Source organism: Procambarus clarkii, chromosome 62 (assembly GCF_040958095.1).
Source record: "Procambarus clarkii isolate CNS0578487 chromosome 62, FALCON_Pclarkii_2.0, whole genome shotgun sequence".
Classification (NCBI taxonomy): domain Eukaryota; kingdom Metazoa; phylum Arthropoda; class Malacostraca; order Decapoda; family Cambaridae; genus Procambarus; species Procambarus clarkii.
In genome coordinates, this window is record NC_091211.1 from 30407129 (window position 1) to 30428723 (window position 21595).

A 21595-nucleotide genomic window follows, 5' to 3' on the forward strand; every position below is an offset into this window, starting at 1 on the left:
TGGAGCTGTCAGGAGTAAGTTTCACACTCTAAAAGGAAGTATTCGTCTGCATCGTAACAAAATTACCGCCTTAGCCGACAAGGTAAAGACAGGAGGAACAAATCAAAGAACTAGTGAAAGAAAATGAGGTATGGAAAGTGAAGAGTGGTGAACTTGAAGAAATTAACAAGGACATAGACTCATAGTGAACAACTCCAAGGAACCCAACAGGCCAATATGGAGTTAGACAAGCATATTCTAAGAGAAACTTTACGGACAACTCAAATAGAGAAGGTTAATAAAGAACTAGAAAAGTACAAAGAGGAAATAAAAGAAACATATGAGCAAGTTGTAAAAGAGACGATCAACGAAGTGTGTTTGGAAGTCAAAACTAGAAATAACCAACAAGAAGCAGAAATTAGATAAGGAATTAGGAAAGAACTGGTTACTAACAGAAAATTAGTACAAAACACTGCAGATAGAAGTAAGTCCATAATAATTTTTGAATGTTAAGAAAAGGAAATATCATGTATGGTGGACAGAGCAGCAGATGAGATGAAAATCATAGAGAAAATAGTAGATTATGGGGATGACCTTAATTCAAAGGAAAATGTCATTGATTTTAGGATAGGAAAAAATGAGAAAGACAAGAATCGCCCCTTAAAGGTGACATTTAAAAGTGAAACCAATGACGAAAGTGCTCTGGAGTGCCAGGAAATTGCAGAGTGATGAGGATGGCAAACCTTGGCCATTAAGACAAGACCTCTCAAAGGAAGACAGAGAAAAGGAGAAAATAAACCTTAATGAAGCAAAACGTCTAAATTGGAATAGTAATGAATAAGAAGATATTTTTTTTATACAAAGTGATAGGGACTGGAAAGCCAGTGGAATGGTACATAAAAAACTAAGCATCAAAATTATTAGTGGAAGGGGGAATAAAGGACAAAAGGAAGGAGAACATGTTCCTGAAAATAGGATATACTAACATAGATAGAGTGAGATAAAAAATACTGGAACTAAAAGATATAATTCAGCTTAAGGTCCCAGATATTGTTGCAATAACAGAGACAAAACTTGAAGACAGTCTTAAATAAGGTCGTATTCCCAAGGGACTACACTACACACAGAAATCACAATTGTGTTATGCATCAAATGACCATGTCGTAGCTCAGTCGCTTAAGGCAGCGTCTGGGATGCTCTCGGACGCTGGTTTGAATGCTCGTCACGGCCCTTGTGGATTTGTTCCCAAGGGATTACTCAGTTTGGAGACGTGACAAGATTACTAGGTAGGAGGGAGGAAGGGCTGTGCTGGTGAAAGAACACCTGAAGGTAAGAGAGCTAATAAACGACAACCCTCGAGAAGTTGACATAATGGCATTGCAGTTCTGGAATCTGGATGATAAACTGATAATTGTAAATGCCTACAGCCCATCAGCAAGCAACACATTGTCTAACTTTTGTGAGACCAAAATTGGAATATGCAGCATAATCGTTAGTCAAATGTGCAAGACTGTATGGTGGTGCAACACTTGCACTGTGGTGGTGCTGGCTTCGGCTATGAAAGACAGAGCTGTCGCAGTCTGGCCGCCTTAACAAGGCTGCACTTCTCAACCTGAAACGCACCAGAGATTTACTCTCCCGATCAAAACCAGCTTCGGACGCTTTTTCTGTGCCATGTAAGGCAGGAATGATCGCAACGACGTTTGTTTCTTCTCAGATAAAAATGACCAACAGAGATCAAAGCCGCTCTGTCTTCTGATAGCTTTCACATTTTTATCCGGTCGATCAAGACTTTGACCCACTTTCAGAAGCAAACGCTTTACGGTCACAAAGTTTCCATGAGGTCACCTGTACTCCAGCGCCTGACCCACGCAAGCACACACGATTGACTCTGACCCAGCCGATATCTCCATCATATTTAGTAACACTGATGCTAGAAGCTTCAACTCTTGGTACTAATGAACACAGATTGGTTATATTTTGGTATTTTTGGGGTTTGAACTCCGTTCTGATCTTGCAGTTCTCAGGGTTGAGCAGGAGTTGGGCTTGATCTCTGGGGCTCAGATTGTGGATTTCTTCCGAGTAATTCTTTTGAACATTAGTTAAGTGGTGTTCAGCCTCGCCAAGTGGTTACTTCACTAAGGTGCTGGACGCCTGCGACCGCCTCGCATAAATTAGGAAAATAAAAGATCTTTGCAGAGACATTATTGATGTTTACAAGTTACTTTTATCCTTATAGTGAGGAGAGCAGCGGCTCTTTTAAAGTAAATTTTGATAAATTCTGCCTTTTGATAAATGATTTAGTTATGAGAGGCAAGTGACATGAGCCTTAACGTAGCAGGTTGGGCTCATGGGGGGGCCTCTTGTGGGCTCATGGGGGACTGTTGTGGGCTCATGGGGGCCTTGGTGTGGGCTCATGCTCCCATACCAACCCCCCCCCCACCCCCAACCATGCTCCCATACCAACCACCCCCCCCCACCCCCAACCATGCTCCCATACCAACCACCCCCCCCACCCCCAACCATGCTCCCATACCAACCACCCCCCCCCCCACCCCCAACCATGCTCCCATACCAACCACCCCCCCCCACCCCCAACCATGCTCCCATACCAACCACCCGCCCCACCCCCAACCATGCTCCCATACCAACCACCCCCCCACCCCCAACCATGCTCCCATACCAACCACCCCCCCCCACCCCCAACCATGCTCCCATACCAACCACCCCCACCTCCCAACCATGCCCCCATACCAATCCCCCCCCCCAACCACACTACCATCCAGGCAGCCAGCGCCGTGTACTGTTTAATGTATATTATTGAAAACCTCGGTGTGAGCATATTGACCGTGGGCACAACATCTCCACGGAGGGGAAATAGAGTGATTGAAGCGAAGCTCTGAACATTTACCGATTAATAACTCCTCTTTAAAATTCATGCATTTTTTGGGGTGGTTATTAAATCCGTGAGAAGTTATTGACCAGTTCTGTTTGTTGCTTCAGTGAAAGTATCCCAATCATGTATTTTCGTGCCTCGGTGTATAGAGCCAACATACAGAGTGTATACAGCACTCAGAGGTATACAGCCTGAGTGGCTCTCCGCCTCGGTAAACTGCCATCTTGCCATTCAGAGTTCAAATTCGTATTCCTGGTAACGATAGTTCCATCGTGTGTAATAATTTTAAGATCAATGGTGTCATTAGGTATTCATCAGTTAGTTATTGTGATGTGTACTCGGTGGCCCTGGTGTGTGGCTGGCCCCCCATGGTGGCCCTGGTGTGTGGCTGGCCCCCCATGGTGGCCCTGGTGTGTGGCTGGCCCCCCATGGTGGCCCTGGTGTGTGGCTGGCCCCCATGGTGGCCCTGGTGTGTGGCTGGCCCCCATGGTGGCCCTGGTGTGTGGCTGGCCCCCCATGGTGGCCCTGGTGTGTGGCTGGCCCCCATGGTGGCCCTGGTGTGTGGCTGGCCCCCCATGGTGGCCCTGGTGTGTGGCTGGCCCCCATGGTGGCCCTGGAGTGTGGCTGGCCCCCATGGTGACCCTGGAGTGTGGCTGGCCCCCATGCTGGCCCCTGGTGTGTGGCTGGCCCCCATGGTGGCCCTGGTGTGTGGCTGGCCCCCATGGTGGCCCTGGTGTGTCGCTCGCCCCCATGGTGGCCCTGGAGTGTGGCTGGCCCCCATGGTGGCCCTGGTGTGTGGCTGGCCCCCATGGTGGCCCTGGAGTGTGGCTGGCCCCCATGGTGGCCCTGGAGTGTGGCTGGCCCCCATGGTGGCCCTGGAGTGTGGCTGGCCCCCATGGTGGCCCTGGAGTGTGGCTGGCCCCCATGGTGGCCCTGGTGTGTGGCTGGCCCCCATGGTGGCCCTGGTGTGTGGCTGGCCCCCATGGTGGCCCTGGAGTGTGGCTGGCCCCCATGGTGGCCCTGGAGTGTGGCTGGCCCCCATGGTGGCCCTGGAGTGTGGCTGGCCCCCATGGAGGCCCTGGTGTGTGGCTGGCCCCCATGGTGGCCCTGCAGTGTGGCTGGCCCCCATGGTGGCCCTGCTGTGTGGCTGGCCCCCATGGTGGCCCTGCTGTGTGGCTGGCCTTCATGGTGGCCCTGGTGTGTGGCTGGCCCCCATGGTGGCCCTGGTGTGTGGGTGGCCCCCATGGTGGCCCTGGAGTGTGGCTGGCCCCCATGGTGGCCCTGGTGTGTGGCTGGCCCCCATGGTGGCCCAGGAGTGTGGCTGGCCCCCATGGTGGCCCTGGGGTGTGACTGGCCCCCATGGTGGCCCTGGAGTGTGGCTGGCCCCCATGGTGGCCCTGGAGTGTGGCTGGCCCCCATGGTGGCCCTGGAGTGTGGCTGGCCCCCATGGTGCCCTGGAGTGTGGCTGGCCCCCATGGTGGCCCTGGAGTGGGGCTGGCCCCCATGGTGGCCCTGGTGTGTGGCTGGCCCCCCATGGTGGCCCTGGTGTGTGGCTGGCCCCCATGGTGGCCCTGGTGTGTGGCTGGCCCCCATGGTGGCCCTGGAGTGTGGCTGGCCCCCATGGTGGCCTTGGAGTATGGCTGTCCCCCATGGTGGCCCTGGAGTGTGGCTGGCCCCCATGGTGGCCCTGGAGTGTGGCTGGCCCCCATGGTGGCCCTGGAGTGTGGCTGGCCCCCATGGTGGCCCTGGAGTGGGGCTGGCCCCCATGGTGGCCCTGGTGTGTGGCTGGCCCTCCATGGTGGCCCTGGTGTGTGGCTGGCCCCCATGGTGGCCCTCGAGTGTGGCTGGCCCCCATGGTGGCCCTGGAGTGTGGCTGGCCCCCATGGTGGCCCTGGTGTGTGGCTGGCCCCCCATGGTGGCCCTGGTGTGTGGCTGGCTCCCATGGTGGCCCTGGTGTGTGGCTGGCCCCCATGGTGGCCCTGGAGTGTGGCTGGCCCCCATGGTGGCCCTGGAGTGTGGCTGGCCCCCATGGTGGCCCTGGAGTGTGGCTGGCCCCCATGGTGGCCCTGGTGTGTGGCTGGCCCCCCATGGTGGCCCTGGTGTGTGGCTGGCTCCCCATGGTGGCCCTGGTGTGTGGCTGGCCCCCCATGGTGGCCCTGGTGTGTGGCTGGCCCCCATGGTGGCCCTGGTGTGTGGCTGGCCCCCCATGGTGGCCCTGGAGTGTGGCTGGCCCCCATGGTGGCCCTGGTGAGTGGCTGGCCCCCCATGGTGGCCCTGGTGTGTGGCTGGCCCCCATGGTGGCCCTGGTGTGTGGCTGGCCCCCATGGTGGCCCTGGTGTGTGGCTGGCCCCCATGGTGGCCCTGGTGTGTGGCTGGCCCTCCATGGTGGCCCTGGTGTGTGGCTGGCCCCCATGGTGGCCCTGGTGTGTGGCTGGCCCCCCATGGTGGCCCTGGTGTGTGGCTAGTCCCCCATGGTGGCCCTGGTGTGTGGCTGGCCCCCATGGTGGCCCTGGTGTGTGGCTGGCCCCCATGGTGGCCCTGGTGTGTGGCTGGCCCCCATGGTGGCCCTGGAGTGTGGCTGGCCCCCGTGGTGACCCTGGAGTGTGGCTGGCCCCCATGGTGGCCCTGGAGTGTGGCTGGCCCCCATGGTGGCCCTGGAGTGGGGCTGGCCCCCATGGTGGCCCTGGTGTGTGGCTGGCCCCCATGCTGGCCCCTGGTGTGTGGCTGGCCCCCATGGTGGCCCTGGTGTGTGGCTGGCCCCCATGGTGGCCCTGGTGTGTGGCTGGCCCCCATGGTGGCCCTGGTGTGTGGCTGGCCCCCATGGTGGCCCTGGTGTGTGGCTGGCCCCCATGGTGGCCCTGGAGTGTGGCTGGCCCCCGTGGTGACCCTGGAGTGTGGCTGGCCCCCATGCTGGCCCCTGGTGTGTGGCTGGCCCACATGGTGGCCCTGGTGTGTGGCTGGCCCCCATGGTGGCCCTGGAGTGTGACTGGCCCCCATGGTGGCCCTGGAGTGTGGCTGGCCCCCATGGTGGCCCTGGAGTGTGGCTGGCCCCCATGGTGGCCCTGGTGTGTGGCTGGCCCCCATGGTGGCCCTGGTGTGTGGCTGGCCCCCATGGTGGCCCTGGAGTGTGGCTGGCCCCCATGGTGGCCCTGGAGTGTGGCTGGCCCCCATGGTGGCCCTGGAGTGTGGCTGGCCCCCATGGTGGCCCTGGTGTGTGGCTGGCCCCCATGGTGGCCCTGGAGTGTGGCTGCCCCCCATGGTGGCCCTGCTGTGTGGCTGGCCCCCATGGTGGCCCTGCTGTGTGGCTGGCCTTCATGGTGGCCCTGGTGTGTGGCTGGCCCCCATGGTGGCCCTGGTGTGTGGCTGGCCCCCATGGTGGCCCTGGAGTGTGGCTGGCCCCCATGGTGGCCCTGGTGTGTGGCTGGCCCCCATGGTGGCCCTGGAGTGTGGCTAGCCCCCATGGTGGCCCTGGGGTGTGACTGGCCCCCATGGTGGCCCTGGAGTGTGGCTGGCCCCCATGGTGGCCCTGGAGTGTGGCTGGCCCCCATGGTGGCCCTGGAGTGTGGCTGGCCCCCATGGTGGCCCTGGAGTTTGGCTGGCCCCCATGGTGGCCCTGGAGTGGGGCTGGCCCCCATGGTGGCCCTATTGTGTGGCTGGCCCCCCATGGTGGCCCTGGTGTGTGGCTGGCCCCCATGGTGGCCCTGGTGTGTGGCTGGCCCCCATGGTGGCCCTGGAGTGTGGCTGGCCCCCATGGTGGCCCTGGAGTGTGGCTGTCCCCCATGGTGGCCCTGGAGTGTGGCTGGCCCCCATGGTGGCCCTGGAGTGTGGCTGGCCCCCATGGTGGCCCTGGAGTGTGGCTGGCCCCCATGGTGGCCCTGGAGTGGGGCTGGCCCCCATGGTGGCCCTGGTGTGTGGCTGGCCCTCCATGGTGGCCCTGGTGTGTGGCTGGCCCCCATGGTGGCCCTCGAGTGTGGCTGGCCTCCATGGTGGCCCTGGAGTGTGGCTGGCCCCCATGGTGGCCCTGGTGTGTGGCTGGCCCCCCATGGTGGCCCTGGTGTGTGGCTGGCTCCCATGGTGGCCCTGGTGTGTGGCTGGCCCCCATGGTGGCCCTGGAGTGTGGCTGGCCCCCATGGTGGCCATGGAGTGTGGCTGGCCCCCATGGTGGCCCTGGAGTGTGGCTGGCCCCCATGGTGGCCCTGGTGTGTGGCTGGCCCCCCATGGTGGCCCTGGTGTGTGGCTGGCCCCCATGGTGGCCCTGGAGTGTGGCTGGCCCCCATGGTGGCCCTGGAGTATGGCTGGCCCCCATGGTGGCCCTGGAGTGTGACTGGCCCCCATGGTGGCCCTGGTGTGTGGCTGGCCCCCATGGTGGCCCCTGGAGTGTGACTGGCCCCCATGGTGGCCCTGGAGTGTGGCTGGCCCCCATGGTGGCCCTGGAGTGTGGCTGGCCCCCATGGTGGCCCTGGAGTGTGGCTGGCCCCCATGGTGGCCCTGGAGTGTGGCTGGCCCCCATGGTGGCCCTGGAGTGTGGCTGGCCCCATGGTGGCCCTGGAGTGTGGCTGGCCCCCATGGTGGCCCTGGAGTGTGGCTGGCCCCCATGGTGGCCCTGGAGTGTGGCTGGCCCCCATGGTGGCCCTGGAGTGTGGCTGGCCACCATGGTGGCCCTGGAGTGTGGCTGGCCCCCATGGTGGCCCTGGAGTGTGACTGGCCCCCATGGTGACCCTGGAGTGTGGCTGGCCCCCATGGTGGCCCTGGTGTGTGGCTGGCCCCCATGATTGCCCTGGAGTGTGGCTGGCCCCCATGGTGGCCCTGGAGTGTGGCTGGCCCCCATGGTGGCCCTGGAGTGTGGCTGGCCCCCATGGTGGCCCTGGAGTGTGGCTGGCCCCCATGGTGGCCCTGGAGTGTGGCTGGCCCCCATGGTGGCCCTGGAGTGTGGCTGGCCCCCATGGTGGCCCCTGGAGTGTGACTGGCCCCCATGGTGGCCCCTGGAGTGTGGCTGGCCCTCATGGTGGCCCTGGTGTGTGGCTGGCCCCCATGGTGGCCCTGGTGTGTGGCTGGCCCCCATGGTGGCCCTGGTGTGTGGCTGGCCCCCATGGTGGCCCTGGTGTGTGGCTGGCCCCCATGGTGGCCCTGGTGTGTGGCTGGCCCCCATGGTGGCCCTGGTGTGTGGCTGGCCGCCATGGTGGCCCTGGTGTGTGTCTGGCCCCCATGGTGGCCCTGGAGTGTGGCTGGCCCCCATGGTGGCCCTGGTGTGTGGCTGGCCCCCATGGTGGCCCTGGAGTGTAGCTGGCCCCCATGGTGGCCCTGGTGTGTGGCTGGCCCCCATGGTGGCCCTGGTGTGTGGCTGGCCCCCATGGTGGCCCTGGAGTGTGGCTGGCCCCCATGGTGGCCCTGGAGTGTGACTGGCCCCCACGGTGACCCTGGAGTGTGACTGGCCCCCACGGTGGCCCTGGTGTGTGGCTGGCCCCCATGGTGGCCCTGGAGTGTGGCTGGCTCCCATGGTGGCCCTGGTGTGTGGCTGGCCCCCATGGTGGCCCTGGTGTGTGGCTGGACCCCATGGTGGCCCTGGAGTGTGGCTGGCCCCCATGGTGGCCCTGGAGTGTGGCTGGCCCCCATGGTGGCCCTGGTGTGTGGCTGGCCCCCATGGTGGCCCTGGTGTGTGGCTGGCCCCCATGGTGGCCCTGGTGTGTGGCTGGCCCCCATGGTGGCCCTGGAGTGTGGCTGGCCCCCATGGTGGCCCTGGTGTGTGGCTGGCCCCCATGGTGGCCCTGGTGTGTGGCTGGCCCCCATGGTGGCCCTGGTGTGTGGCTGGCCCCCATGGTGGCCCTGGTGTGTGGCTGGCCCCCATGGTGGCCCTGGTGTGTGGCTGGCCCCCATGGTGGCCCTGGTGTGTGGCTGGCCCCCATGGTGGCCCTGGAGTGTGACGTGGTGTCGATATCTAGCGTGGTGTAAATTTTGCCATACAGGCTTAATAGAATTCTACGATCAGGTGATAAAGATTAAGCAAGAAAGAGAAGGATGGGCGGACTGCATTTTCTTGGACTGTCGGAAAGCCTTTGACACAGTACCCCATAAAAGATTGATGCATAAGTTGGAGAAACAGGCAGGAGTAACTGGTAGGGCGCTCCAGTGGATAAGGGAGTACCTAAGCAATAGGAAGCAGAGAGTTACAGTGAGGGGTGAGACATCAGAATGGCGTGAAGTCACCAGTGGAGTCCCACAGGGCTCTGTACTCGGTCCTATCCTGTTTCTGATATACGTAAATGATCTCCCAGAGGGTATAGACTCATTCCTCTCAATGTTTGCCGACGACGCCAAAATTATGGGATTAAGACAGAGGAGGACAGCTTGAGGCTTCAAGAAGACCTGGACAAGCTGCAGGAATGGTCGAATAAGTTGTTGTTAGAGTTTAACCCGAGCAAATGTAATGTAATGAAGATAGGTGGTGGGCGGCCTCCAGGAGTGTGGTGGTGGGCGGCCTCCAGGGGGAGTGAGGTGGAGGGCGGCCTCCAGGGGGTGTGAGGTGGTGGGCGGCCTCCAGGGGGAGTGAGGTGGTGGGCGGCTTCCAGGGGGAGTGAAGTGGTGGGCGGCCTCCAGGGGAAGTGAGGTGGAGGGCGGCCTCCAGGAGTGTGGTGGTGGGTGGCCTCCAGGAGTGTGGTGGTGGGCGGCCTCCAGGAGTGTGGTGGTGGGCGGCCTCCAGGAGTGTGGTGGTGGGCGGCCTCCAGGAGTGAGGTGGTGGGCGGCCTCCAGGAGTGTGGTGGTGGGCGGCCTCCAGGGGAAGTGAGGTGGAGGGCGGCCTCCAGGAGTGTGGTGGTGGGCGGCCTCCAGGAGTGTGGTGGTGGGCGGCCTCCAGGAGTGTGGTGGTGGGCGGCCTCCAGGGGGAGTGAGGTGGTGGGCGGCCTCCAGGAGTGAGGTGGTGGGCGGCCTCCAGGAGTGAGGTGGTGGGCGGCCTCCAGGAGTGAGGTGGTGGGCGGCCTCCAGGAGTGTGGTGGTGGGCGGCCTCCAGGAGTGTGGTGGTGGGCGGCCTCCAGGGGGAGTGAGGTGGTGGGCGGCCTCCAGGAGTGTGGTGGTGGGCGGCCTCCAGGGGGAGTGTGGTGGTGGGCGGCCTCCAGGAGTGTGGTGGTGGGCGGCCTCCAGGGGGAGTGAGGTGGTGGGCGGCCTCCAGGAGTGAGGTGGTGGGCGGCCTCCAGGAGTGAGGTGGTGGGCGGCCTTCAGGAGTGAGGTGGTGGGCGGCCTCCAGGAGTGTGGTGGTGGGCGGCCTCCAGGAGTGAGGTGGTGGGCGGCCTCCAGGAGTGTGGTGGAGGCCGGCCTCCAGGAGTGTGGTGGTGGGCGGCCTCCAGGGGGAGTGTGGTGGTAGGTGGCCTCCAGGGGGAGTGTGGTGGTGGGCGGCCTCCAGGAGTGAGGTGGTGGGCGGCCTCCAGGAGTGTGGTGGTGGGCGGCCTCCAGGAGTGTGGTGGTGCGCGGCCTCCAGGAGTGTGGTGGTGGGCGGCCTCCAGGAGTGTGGTGGTGCGCGGCCTCCAGGAGTGTGGTGGTGGGCGGCCTCCAGGAATGTGGTGGTGGGCGGCCTCCAGGAGTGAGGTGGTGGGCGGCTCCAGGAGTGTCGTGGTGGGCGGCCTCCAGGAGTGTGGTGGTGGGCGGCCTCCAGGAGTGTGGTGGTGGGCGGTCTCCAGGAGTGAGGTGGTGGGCGGCCTCCAGGAGTGTGGTGGAGGCCGGCCTCCAGGAGTGTGATGGTGGGCGGCCTCCAGGGGGAGTGTGGTGGTGGGCGGCCTCCAGGGGGAGTGAGGTGGAGGGCGGCCTCCAGGAGTGAGGTGGAGGCCTCCATTAGTAGTGTGGTGATGACCGGCCTCCAGGAGTAAGGTGGAGGCCGGCCTCCAGGAGTGAAGTAGAGGCCGGCCCCCAGGAGTAAGGTGGAGGCCGGCCTCCAGGAGTAGTGAGGTGATGACCGGCCTCCAGGGGTAGTGTGGTGGAGGCCGGCCTCCAGGAGTCGTGAGGTGATGACCGGCCTCCAGGAGTAGTGATGTGGAGGCCGGCCTCCAGGAGTCGTGAGGTGATGACCGGCCTCCAGGAGGAGTGAGGTGATGACCGGCCTCCAGGAGTAAGGTGGAAGCCGGCCTCCAGGACTAGTAAGGTGGAGGCCGGCCTCCAGGACCAAAACACAGGGCCCCAGAGAGGTTAATGTACTGCTCAGAGTTTCCGATCCATTTACGACGTTTTGTGCCAGATATTTGACGGCATTTTGGGAAGCGTGAGAAACGTATTAACTGTTTTGGTCTGGATGGGAAATGTGTCACAGTTGACACATCTGCAATTCGAAAGGAAAAAAATCTATTACCGAGAGAGAAACTGGAAACCATTTGTGATTTTGAGTTTTTATTTAAATATTTTCTATCCATTTATCAACGCGCCTGAAGTAAAGTCTAGGCATAGAGACATTAACTTATATATGTATGGTAACATTATTAACATTTATAAAGGGCGAGGTAACAGTTGTTTAGAGAAAATGTAGTTTTGTTCAACCAGGCTGTTGGTAATGCATTTCCAGTCTGTCACAGCCTAAATAATGATACTCTATTTTTTTCTGAGACCAACAGTTAGCCGACCCTTTCCCGGACTACCAATTAAGCTGGAGTTTTGGAGAGTTTAATGAGGCAAGTCGCCGGCCTATACCTCCTAACTTGACCAAAAATATTTCTTAAAATTGCCGAGGCTTTAAAAATACCTCCCCATATACGGGACAACTTTGACACTTAATAGTAAACTCTCCTCGTATGTTGACCCACAGTGAGCGTGCCTTCACCTGTACACGAGTGCTAACACACGCACAGGGACACACGCACACACACGCACGCACACAGACAGACAGACAGACAGACAGACAGACAGACAGACAGACAGACAGACAGACAGACAGACAGACAGACAGACACACACACACACACACACACACACACACACACACACACACACACACACACACACACACACACACACACACACACACACACACACACACACATCCCCTTCACTGGATCCCCCGCCCCTCATCCCAGTATCCTCTGAGACCCTGTTATCCACCTCACAGGTCCTCACACCCATGGAACAGCCTCCCCCACCAGCAGAACACTCACCAAGGAGGCGATTTGAGAAGGGACAGAAGAAAGTGAGCCTCAAAGCGATGTACACAAACATAGATGGAATTACAAATAAAGCAAATGAGCTTGGAGAACTGGTACTAAAGGAAAACCCAGACATAATAGCCCTCACAGAAACAAAGATCACGAAAACGATAACAAATGCAGTGTTCCCACAGGACTATTATGTTATGAGGAAAGAGAGGGAAGGAAGAGGTGGGGGTGGTGTAGCTCTGCTGGTAAGACAAGGCTGGGATTTTGAGGAGATGGATATTCAGGGCTGCGAAGGTTTCAGTGACTACATAGCAGGTACTGTAACAAATGGAGGGAAAAAAATTATAGTCGCAGTCATATATAATCCACCACCAAATGACAGAAGACCTAGACAGGAATATGATAGAAACAACATGGCCACCATTAACATAATAGAAAGAGCAGCTTCTGTTGCTAGCAGGAATGGATCTGGACTACTAATTATGGGAGACTTCAACCATGGGAAGATAGATTGGAAGAACAGAGACCCGCATGGAGGACCAGAAACATGGAGAGCTAAGCTGCTGGACGTGGCAACAAGAAACTTTCTAAGCCAGCACACCAAAGAACCAACAAGAATGAGAGGAGAAGATGAACCAGCAATGCTTGATTTGATATTTACCCTAAATGAATGGGATATAAGGGAAGTTAAGATGGAAGCGCCCTTGGGAATGAGTGACCACAGTGTATTGAACTTTGAGTACCTGGTAGAGCTAGGACTTATCTCCCCCCCAAAAAGAACTAGGAATCAAAAGGCTGGCATACCGAAAGGGGAATTATGAACAGATGAGAAGTTTCCTAAGTGAAATACCTTGGGACACAGACCTCAGAGACAAGTCTGTACAGGGTATGATGGACTATGTTACCCAAAAGTGTCAGGAGGCAGTAAACAGGTTCATCCCGGCCCAAAGGGAAAAATCCGAGAAGCAACAGAAGAATCCATGGTATAATAGGGCATGTATGGAAGCGAAGAAACTGAACAAAAAGGCGTGGAGGAACTTCCGGAATAACAGAACACCAGAAAGCAGAGAGAGATACCAGAGAACCAGGAATGAGTACGTCAGGGTGAGAAGAGAAGCAGAGAAAAATTTTGAAAATAATATAGCAAACAAAGCCAAGACCGAACCAAAGCTACTCCACAGTCACATCAGAAGGAAAACAACAGTGAAAGAACAGGTATTGAAACATAGAACAGGCGAGGACAGGTATACAGAGAATGACAGAGAGGTGTGTGAGGAACTCAACAAGAGGTTCCAGGAGGTCTTCACAATAGAACAGGGTGAGGTCACTGTGCTAGGAGAAAGGGAGGTAAACCAGGCGGCCTTGGAGGAGTTCGAAATTACGAGAGAGGAGGTCAAGAGACACCTGCTGGATCTGGATGTTAGAAAGGCTGTTGGTCCAGATGGGATCTCACCATGGGTACTGAAAGAGTGTGCAGAGGCACTTTGCCTGCCACTCTCCATAGTGTATAGTAAGTCACTAGAGACGGGAGACCTACCAGAAATATGGAAGACGGCGAATGTGGTCCCAATATACAAAAAGGGCGACAGACAAGAGGCACTGAACTACAGGCCAGTGTCCTTGACTTGTATACCATGCAAGGTGATGGAGAAGATCGTGAGAAAAAACCTGGTAACACATCTGGAGAGAAGGGACTTCGTGACAAATCGCCAACATGGATTCAGGGAGGGTAAATCTTGCCTTACAGGCTTGATAGAATTCTACGATCAGGTGACACAGATTAAGCAAGAAAGAGAGGGCTGGGCGGACTGCATTTTCTTGGATTGTCGGAAAGCCTTTGACACAGTACCGCATAAGAGGCTGGTACATAAGCTGGAGAGACAGGCAGGTGTAGCTGGTAAGGTGCTCCAGTGGATAAGGGAGTATCTAAGCAATAGGAAGCAGAGAGTTACGGTGAGGGGTGAGACCTCCGATTGGCGTGAAGTCACTAGTGGAGTCCCACAGGGCTCTGTACTCGGTCCTATCTTGTTTCTGATATATGTAAATGATCTCCCGGAGGGTATCGATTCATTTCTCTCAATGTTTGCGGACGATGCTAAAATTATGAGAAGGATTAAAACAGAAGAGGACTGTTTGAGGCTTCAAGAAGACCTAGACAAGCTGAAGGAATGGTCGAACAAATGGTTGTTAGAGTTTAACCCAACCAAATGTAATGTAATGAAGATAGGTGTAGGGAGCAGGAGGCCAGATACAAGGTATCATCTGGGAGAGGAAATTCTTCAGGAGTCAGAGAAGGAAAAAGACTTGGGGGTTGATATCACGCCAGACCTGTCTCCTGCAGCACATATCAAGCGGATAACATCAGCGGCATATGCCAGGCTGGCCAACATACGAACGGCATTCAGAAACTTGTGTAAAGAATCATTCAGAACTTTGTATACCACATATGTCAGGCCAATCCTGGAGTATGCAGCCCCAGCATGGAGTCCATATCTAGTCAAGGATAAGACTAAACTGGAAAAGGTTCAAAGGTTTGCCACCAGACTAGTACCCGAGCTGAGAGGTATGAGCTACGAGGAGAGACTACGGGAATTAAACCTCACTTCGCTGGAAGACAGAAGAGTTAGGGGGGACATGATCACCACATTCAAGATTCTGAAGGGGATTGATAGGGTAGATAAAGACAGTCTATTTAACACAAGGGGAACACGCACAAGGGGACACAGGTGGAAACTGAGTGCCCAAATGAGCCACAGAGATATTAGAAAGAACTTTTTTAGTGTCAGAGTGGTTGACAAATGGAATGCATTAGGAAGTGATGTGGTGGAGGCTGACTCCATACACAGTTTCAAGTGTAGATATGACAGAGCCCAGTAGGCTCATGAATCTGTACACCTGTTGATTGACGGTTGAGAGGCGGGACCAAAGAGCCAGAGCTCAACCCCCGCAAACACAACTAGGTGAGTACAACTAGGTGAGTACACACACACACACACACACACACACACACACACACACACACACACACACACACACACACCCCCAACACACACACACACACCCAACACACACACACACACACACACCCAACACACACACACACACACACCCAACACACACACACACCCAACACACACACACACCCAACACACACACACACCCAACACACACACACACACACCCAACACACACACACACACACCCAACACACACACACACACACCCAACACACACACACCCAACACACACACACACCCAACACACACACACACCCAACACACACACACACCCAACACACACACACACCCAACACACACACACACACCCAACACACACACACACCCAACACACACACACACCCAACACACACACACACACACACACACACACACACACACACACACACACACACACACACACACACACACCCAACACACACACACCCAACACACACACACACACCCAACACACACACACACACCCAACACACACACACACCCAACACACACACACACACACACACACACACCCAACACACACACACCCAACACACACACACACACACACACACACACACACACACACACACACACACACACACACACCCAACACACACACACACACACACACACACACACACACACACACACACACACACACACACACACACACACACACACACACACACACCCAACACACACACACACACACACCCAACACACACACACACACACCCAACACACACACACACACCCAACACACACACACACACCCAACACGCACACACACACCCAACACACACACACACACACACACACACACCCAACACACACACACCCAACACACACACACACACACACACACACACACCGTACCACGCTCCCCGTTAAGGCGAGACAAGTGTAGCCGTGGCCAGCCTGTAGTGTGTGTGCCAGCAGCCTACTACTCCACCTGCAGGCCAGCAGCCTACTACTCCACCTGCAGGCCAGCAGCCTACTACTCCACCTGCTGGCCAGCAGCCTACTACTCCACCTGCAGGCCAGCAGCCTACTACTCCACCTGCAGGCCAGCAGCCTACTACTCCACCTGCAGGCCAGCAGCCTACTACTCCACCTGCAGGCCAGCAGCCTACTACTCCACCTGCAGGCCAGCAGCCTACTACTCCACCTGCAGGCCAGCAGCCTACTACTCCACCTGCAGGCCAGCAGCCTACTACTCCACCTGCAGGCCAGCAGCCTACTACTCCACCTGCAGGCCAGCAGCCTACTACTCCACCTGCAGGCCAGCAGCCTACTACTCCACCTAGAGGCCAGCAGCCTACTACTCCACCTGCAGGCCAGCAGCCTACTACTCCACCTGCAGGCCAGCAGCCTTCTACTCCACCTGCAGGCCAGCAGCCTACTACTCCACCTGCAGGCCAGCAGCCTACTACTCCACCTAGAGGCCAGCAGCCTACTACTCCACCTGCAGGCCAGCAGCCTACTACTCCACCTGCAGGCCAGCAGCCTACTACTCCACCTGCTGGCCAGCAGCCTACTACTCCACCTGCAGGCCAGCAGCCTACTACTCCACCTGCTGGCCAGCAGCCTACTACTCCACCTGCTGGCCAGCAGCCTACTACTCCACCTGCTGGCCAGCAGCCTACTACTCCACCTGCTGGCCAGCAGCCTACTATTACTCCACCTGCAGGCCAGCAGCCTACTACTCCACCTGCAGGCCAGCAGCCTACTACTACTCCACCTGCAGGCCAGCAGCCTACTACTCCACCTGCAGGCCAGCAGCCTACTACTCCACCTGCTGGCCAGCAGCCTACTACTACTCCACCTGCAGGCTAGCAGCCTACTACTCCACCTGCAGGCCAGCAGCCTACTACTCCACCTGCAGGCCAGCAGCCTACTACTCCACCTGCTGGCCAGCAGCCTACTACTCCACCTGCAGGCCAGCAGCCTACTACTCCACCTGCAGGCCAGCAGCCTACTACTCCACCTGCAGGCCAGCAGCCTACTACTCCACCTGCAAGCCAGCAGCCTACTACTCCACCTGCAGGCCAGCAGCCTACTACTCCACCTGCAGGCCAGCAGCCTACTACTCCACCTGCTGGCCAGCAGCCTACTACTCCACCTGCTGGCCAGCAGCCTACTACTCCACCTGCTGACCAGCAGCCTACTACTCCACCTGCAGGCCAGCAGCCTACTACTCCACCTGCAGGCCAGCAGCCTACTACTCCACCTGCAGGCCAGCAGCCTACTACTCCACCTGCAGGCCAGCAGCCTACTACTCCACCTGCAGGCCAGCAGCCTACTACTCCACCTGCAGGCCAGCAGCCTACTACTCCACCTGCAGGCCAGCAGCCTACTACTCCACCTGCTGGCCAGCAGCCTACTACTCCACCTGCTGGCCAGCAGCCTACTACTCCACCTGCTGGCCAGCAGCCTACTACTCCACCTGCTGGCCAGCAGCCTACTACTCCACCTGCAGGCCAGCAGCCTACTACTACTCCACCTGCAGGCCAGCAGCCTACTACTACTCCACCTGCAGGCCAGCAGCCTACTACTCCACCTGCTGGCCAGCAGCCTACTACTCCACCTGCAGGCCAGCAGCCTACTACTCCACCTGCTGGCCAGCAGCCTACTACTACTCCACCTGCAGGCCAGCAGCCTACTACTCCACCTGCTGGCCAGCAGCCTACTACTACTCCACCTGCAGGCCTGCAGCCTACTACTCCACCTGCAGGCCAGCAGCCTACTACTCCACCTGCAGGCCAGCAGCCTACTACTCCACCTGCAGGCCAGCAGCCTACTACTCCACCTGCTGGCCAGCAGCCTACTACTACTCCACCTGCAGGCCAGCAGCCTACTACTACTCCACCTGCAGGCCAGCAGCCTACTACTCCACCTGCAGGCCAGCAGCCTACTACTCCACCTGCTGGCCAGCAGCCTACTACTCCACCTGCAGGCCAGCAGCCTACTACTCCACCTGCAGGCCAGCAGCCTACTACTCCACCTGCAGGCCAGCAGCCTACTACTCCACCTGCAGGCCAGCAGCCTACTACTCCACCTGCAGGCCAGCAGCCTACTACTCCACCTGCAGGCCAGCAGCCTACTACTCCACCTGCAGGCCAGCAGCCTACTACTCCACCTGCAGGCCAGCAGCCTACTACTCCACCTGCAGGCCAGCAGCCTACTACTCCAGCTGCTGGCCAGCAGCCTACTACTCCACCTGCTGGCCGGCAGCCTACTACTCCACCTGCTGGCCGGCAGCCTACTACTACTCCACCTGCAGGCCAGCAGCCTACTACTCCACCTGCAGGCCAGCAGCCTACTACTCCACCTGCAGGCCAGCAGCCTACTACTCCACCTGCTGGCCAGCAGCCTACTACTCCACCTGCTGGCCGGCAGCCTACTACTACTCCACCTGCAGGCCAGCAGCCTACTACTCCACCTGCAGGCCAGCAGCCTACTACTCCACCTGCAGGCCAGCAGCCTACTACTCCACCTGCAGGCCAGCAGCCTACTACTCCACCTGCAGGCCAGCAGCCTACTACTCCACCTGCAGGCCAGCAGCCTACTACTCCACCTGCAGGCCAGCAGCCTACTACTCCACCTGCAGGCCAGCAGCCTACTACTCCACCTGCAGGCCAGCAGCCTACTACTCCACCTGCAGGCCAGCAGCCTACTACTACTCCACCTGCAGGCCAGCAGCCTACTACTACTCCACCTGCAGGCCAGCAGCCTACTACTACTCCACCTGCAGGCCAGCAGCCTACTACTACTCCACCTGCAGGCCAGCAGCCTACTACTACTCCACCTGCAGGCCAGCAGCCTACTACTACTCCACCTGCAGGCCAGCAGCCTACTACTACTCCACCTGCAGGCCAGCAGCCTACTACTACTCCACCTGCAGGCCAGCAGCCTACTACTACTCCACCTGCAGGCCAGCAGCCTACTACTCCACCTGCAGGCCAGCAGCCTACTACTCCACCTGCAGGCCAGCAGCCTACTACTACTCCACCTGCTGGCCAGCAGCCTACTACTCCACCTGCTGGCCAGCAGCCTACTACTCCACCTGCAGGCCAGCAGCCTACTACTCCACCTGCAGGCCAGCAGCCTACTACTCCACCTGCAGGCCGGCGCTCTGTGGCCAGGTATTGGAACAAGGAGTTAAGTGGGGCTTGTGGAGCGTGCTGATAACCTGTGTTTTCCCCTTGATTACTGGTGTGAGCGGCCTTTCCTCGTCGACCCCTCATCACTCAAGCGTAACCTCTCAGCGTATATCATCGCTCAAGCGTGTGTTAACACAATTCCAATGACTTTCCTGGAATTCAGAGGCTGTGGATGAGATGTGGCTTACAGATCTATGAGATTGGCAGACTATATAGCTTTGTGAAGACGAGTAAAGTGTATATATATATATATGTTTTAATCCAAGTGATCCGGTGACTGTTGCGCAAGATTGTATAATTGATGGAACATAACAGCGTAAACAGTGGTTTTGTGAGGTGTGGGGCGGTGGTTGCGAGGTCGCTAAATTATTACGAAGTCCATCGGTCGACCCTCAGTTCGGGAGGTGACTTTCTCATCTCTCACACACACACTCTCTTTGTCACTCCCACAGTCTCTCTCTCTCTCCTCTCAGTCTCTCTCACGCTGACTTTCACACTCATTCTCTAACTCATTCACCCTCCCTCTCACTCCTCTCTTTCACTCCTCTCACTCCTCTCTCTCTCCTCTCTCTCTCTCTCTCTCTCTCTCTCTCTCTCTCTCTCTCTCTCTCTCTCTCTCTCTCTCTCTCTCGCTCGCTCGCTCTGGTGGCGTCTCATCTGGTATTCTCCGTCGCGATAAGGGATTTATCTCTCACCACAATCCCCACAATTCACTGTCTTCTGTGATCCTAGAATAAAGATATTCTTTTTTAGAGACGAGAGATTGGACGAGGACGAAGTGGGAGGAGGAGGACGAGGACGAGTGGGAGGTGGAGGACGAGGACGAAGTGGAGGTGGAGGACGAAGTGGAAGATGGAGGACGAGGACGAAGTGGGAGGTGGAGGAGGAGGACGACGTGGGTGGTGGAGGAGGAGGACGAGTGGAAGGTGGAGGAGGAGGACGAGTGGGAGGTGGAGGAGGAGGACGAGTGGGAGGTGGAGGACGAGGACGAAGTGGGAGGTGGAGGAGGAGGACGACGTGGGTGGTGGAGGAGGAGGACGAGTGGAAGGTGGAGGAGGAGGACGAGTGGGAGGTGGAGGAGGAGGACGAGTGGGAGGTGGAGGACGAGGACGAGTGGGAGGTGGAGGACGAGGACGAGGTGGAGGACGAGGACGAGTGGGAGGTGGAGGACGAGGACGAGTGGGAGGTGGAGGACGAGGACGAAGTGGAGGTGGAGGACGAAGTGGAAGATGGAGGACGAGGACGAAGTGGGAGGTGGAGGAGGAGGACGAGTGGGAGGTGGAGGACGAGGACGAGTGGGAGGTGGAGGACGAGGACGAGTGGGAGGTGGAGGACGAGGACGAGGTGGAGGACGAGGACGAGTGGGAGGTGGAGGACGAGGACGAAGTGGGAGGTGGAGGAGGAGGACGACGTGGTAGGTGGAGGACGAGTGGAAGGTTGAGGAGGAGGAGGACGAGGACGAGTGGAAGGTTGAGGAGGAGGAGGACGAGGACGAGTGGAAGGTTGAGGAGGAGGAGGACGAGGAGGATCAGGAGGAGCGATAACATAGTTCTCAAGGGATGGAAAAGAGTGACTTGAAAAATGTATTTTCGGCTTGTAAGACTGTGGAGAAGGGATGTCAAATCAAAATCAAAAGATTTTGATTTGACAGAAAATCGTCAAGTCTAAAGTCTTCGTGGGGGGGGGGATAGGGGGGGGGAGGTCCTTGGCGTTCCCTCCCGTAAAGTCAAATCACCATTAGAAACAATACAACTAATGGTATAGAGCATAGTTACCAAAGAGCATAGTTACCAAAGAGCATAGTTACCAAAGAGCATAGTTACCAAAGAGCATAGTTACAAAAGAGCATAGTTACCAAAGAGCATAGTTACCAAAGAGCATAGTTACCAAAGAGCATAGTTACCAAAGAGCATAGTTACCAAAGAGCATAGATGGAAAAGAGCATAGATGGAAAAGAGCCAGGTCAATAGAGTTCACCACTGGACCCATTGACAGTTTCTGTTCCACAGCAGCGGATAGTTTGACGCCGGGCCCCATAGGCCTATCCCGCATAGGCCTATCCCTGCGCGGTCATTAAGGTTTCATTAACCACTAAACCATTGACATAAGTATAGCTCAAGCCTAAAGTAACCAGTCTGTGGATAAAATAACCAGTCTGTGGATAAAGTAACCAGTCTGTGGATACAGTAACCAGTCTGTGGATAAAGTAACCAGTCTGGGGATAAGGTAACCAGTCTGTGGATAAAATAACCAGTCTGTGGATAAAGTAACCAGTCTGTGGATAAAGTAACCAGTCTGTGAATAAAGTAACCAGTCTGTGGATAAAGTAACCAGTCTGTGGATAAAGTAACCAGTCTGTGGATAAAGTAACCAGTCTGTGGATAAAGTAACCAGTCTGTGGATAAAGTAACCAGTCTGTGGATAAAGTAACAAGTC

At 57.4% G+C, this 21595-nt stretch overlaps 1 protein-coding gene across 1 annotated transcript; it reads left to right on the forward strand.

Moving 5' to 3' along the window:
- Positions 1-1350: 1350 nt before the first annotated feature.
- LOC123748360 (nascent polypeptide-associated complex subunit alpha, muscle-specific form-like) lies at positions 1351-20703 on the forward strand. Its single transcript, XM_069308584.1, has 6 exons — positions 1351-1470; positions 15936-16770; positions 16855-19161; positions 19913-20085; positions 20193-20381; positions 20578-20703. The coding sequence occupies exons 1-6, from the start codon at positions 1351-1353 to the stop codon at positions 20701-20703; spliced, it is 3750 nt and encodes a 1249-aa protein (XP_069164685.1).
- The last annotated feature ends 892 nt before the right edge of the window (positions 20704-21595 follow it).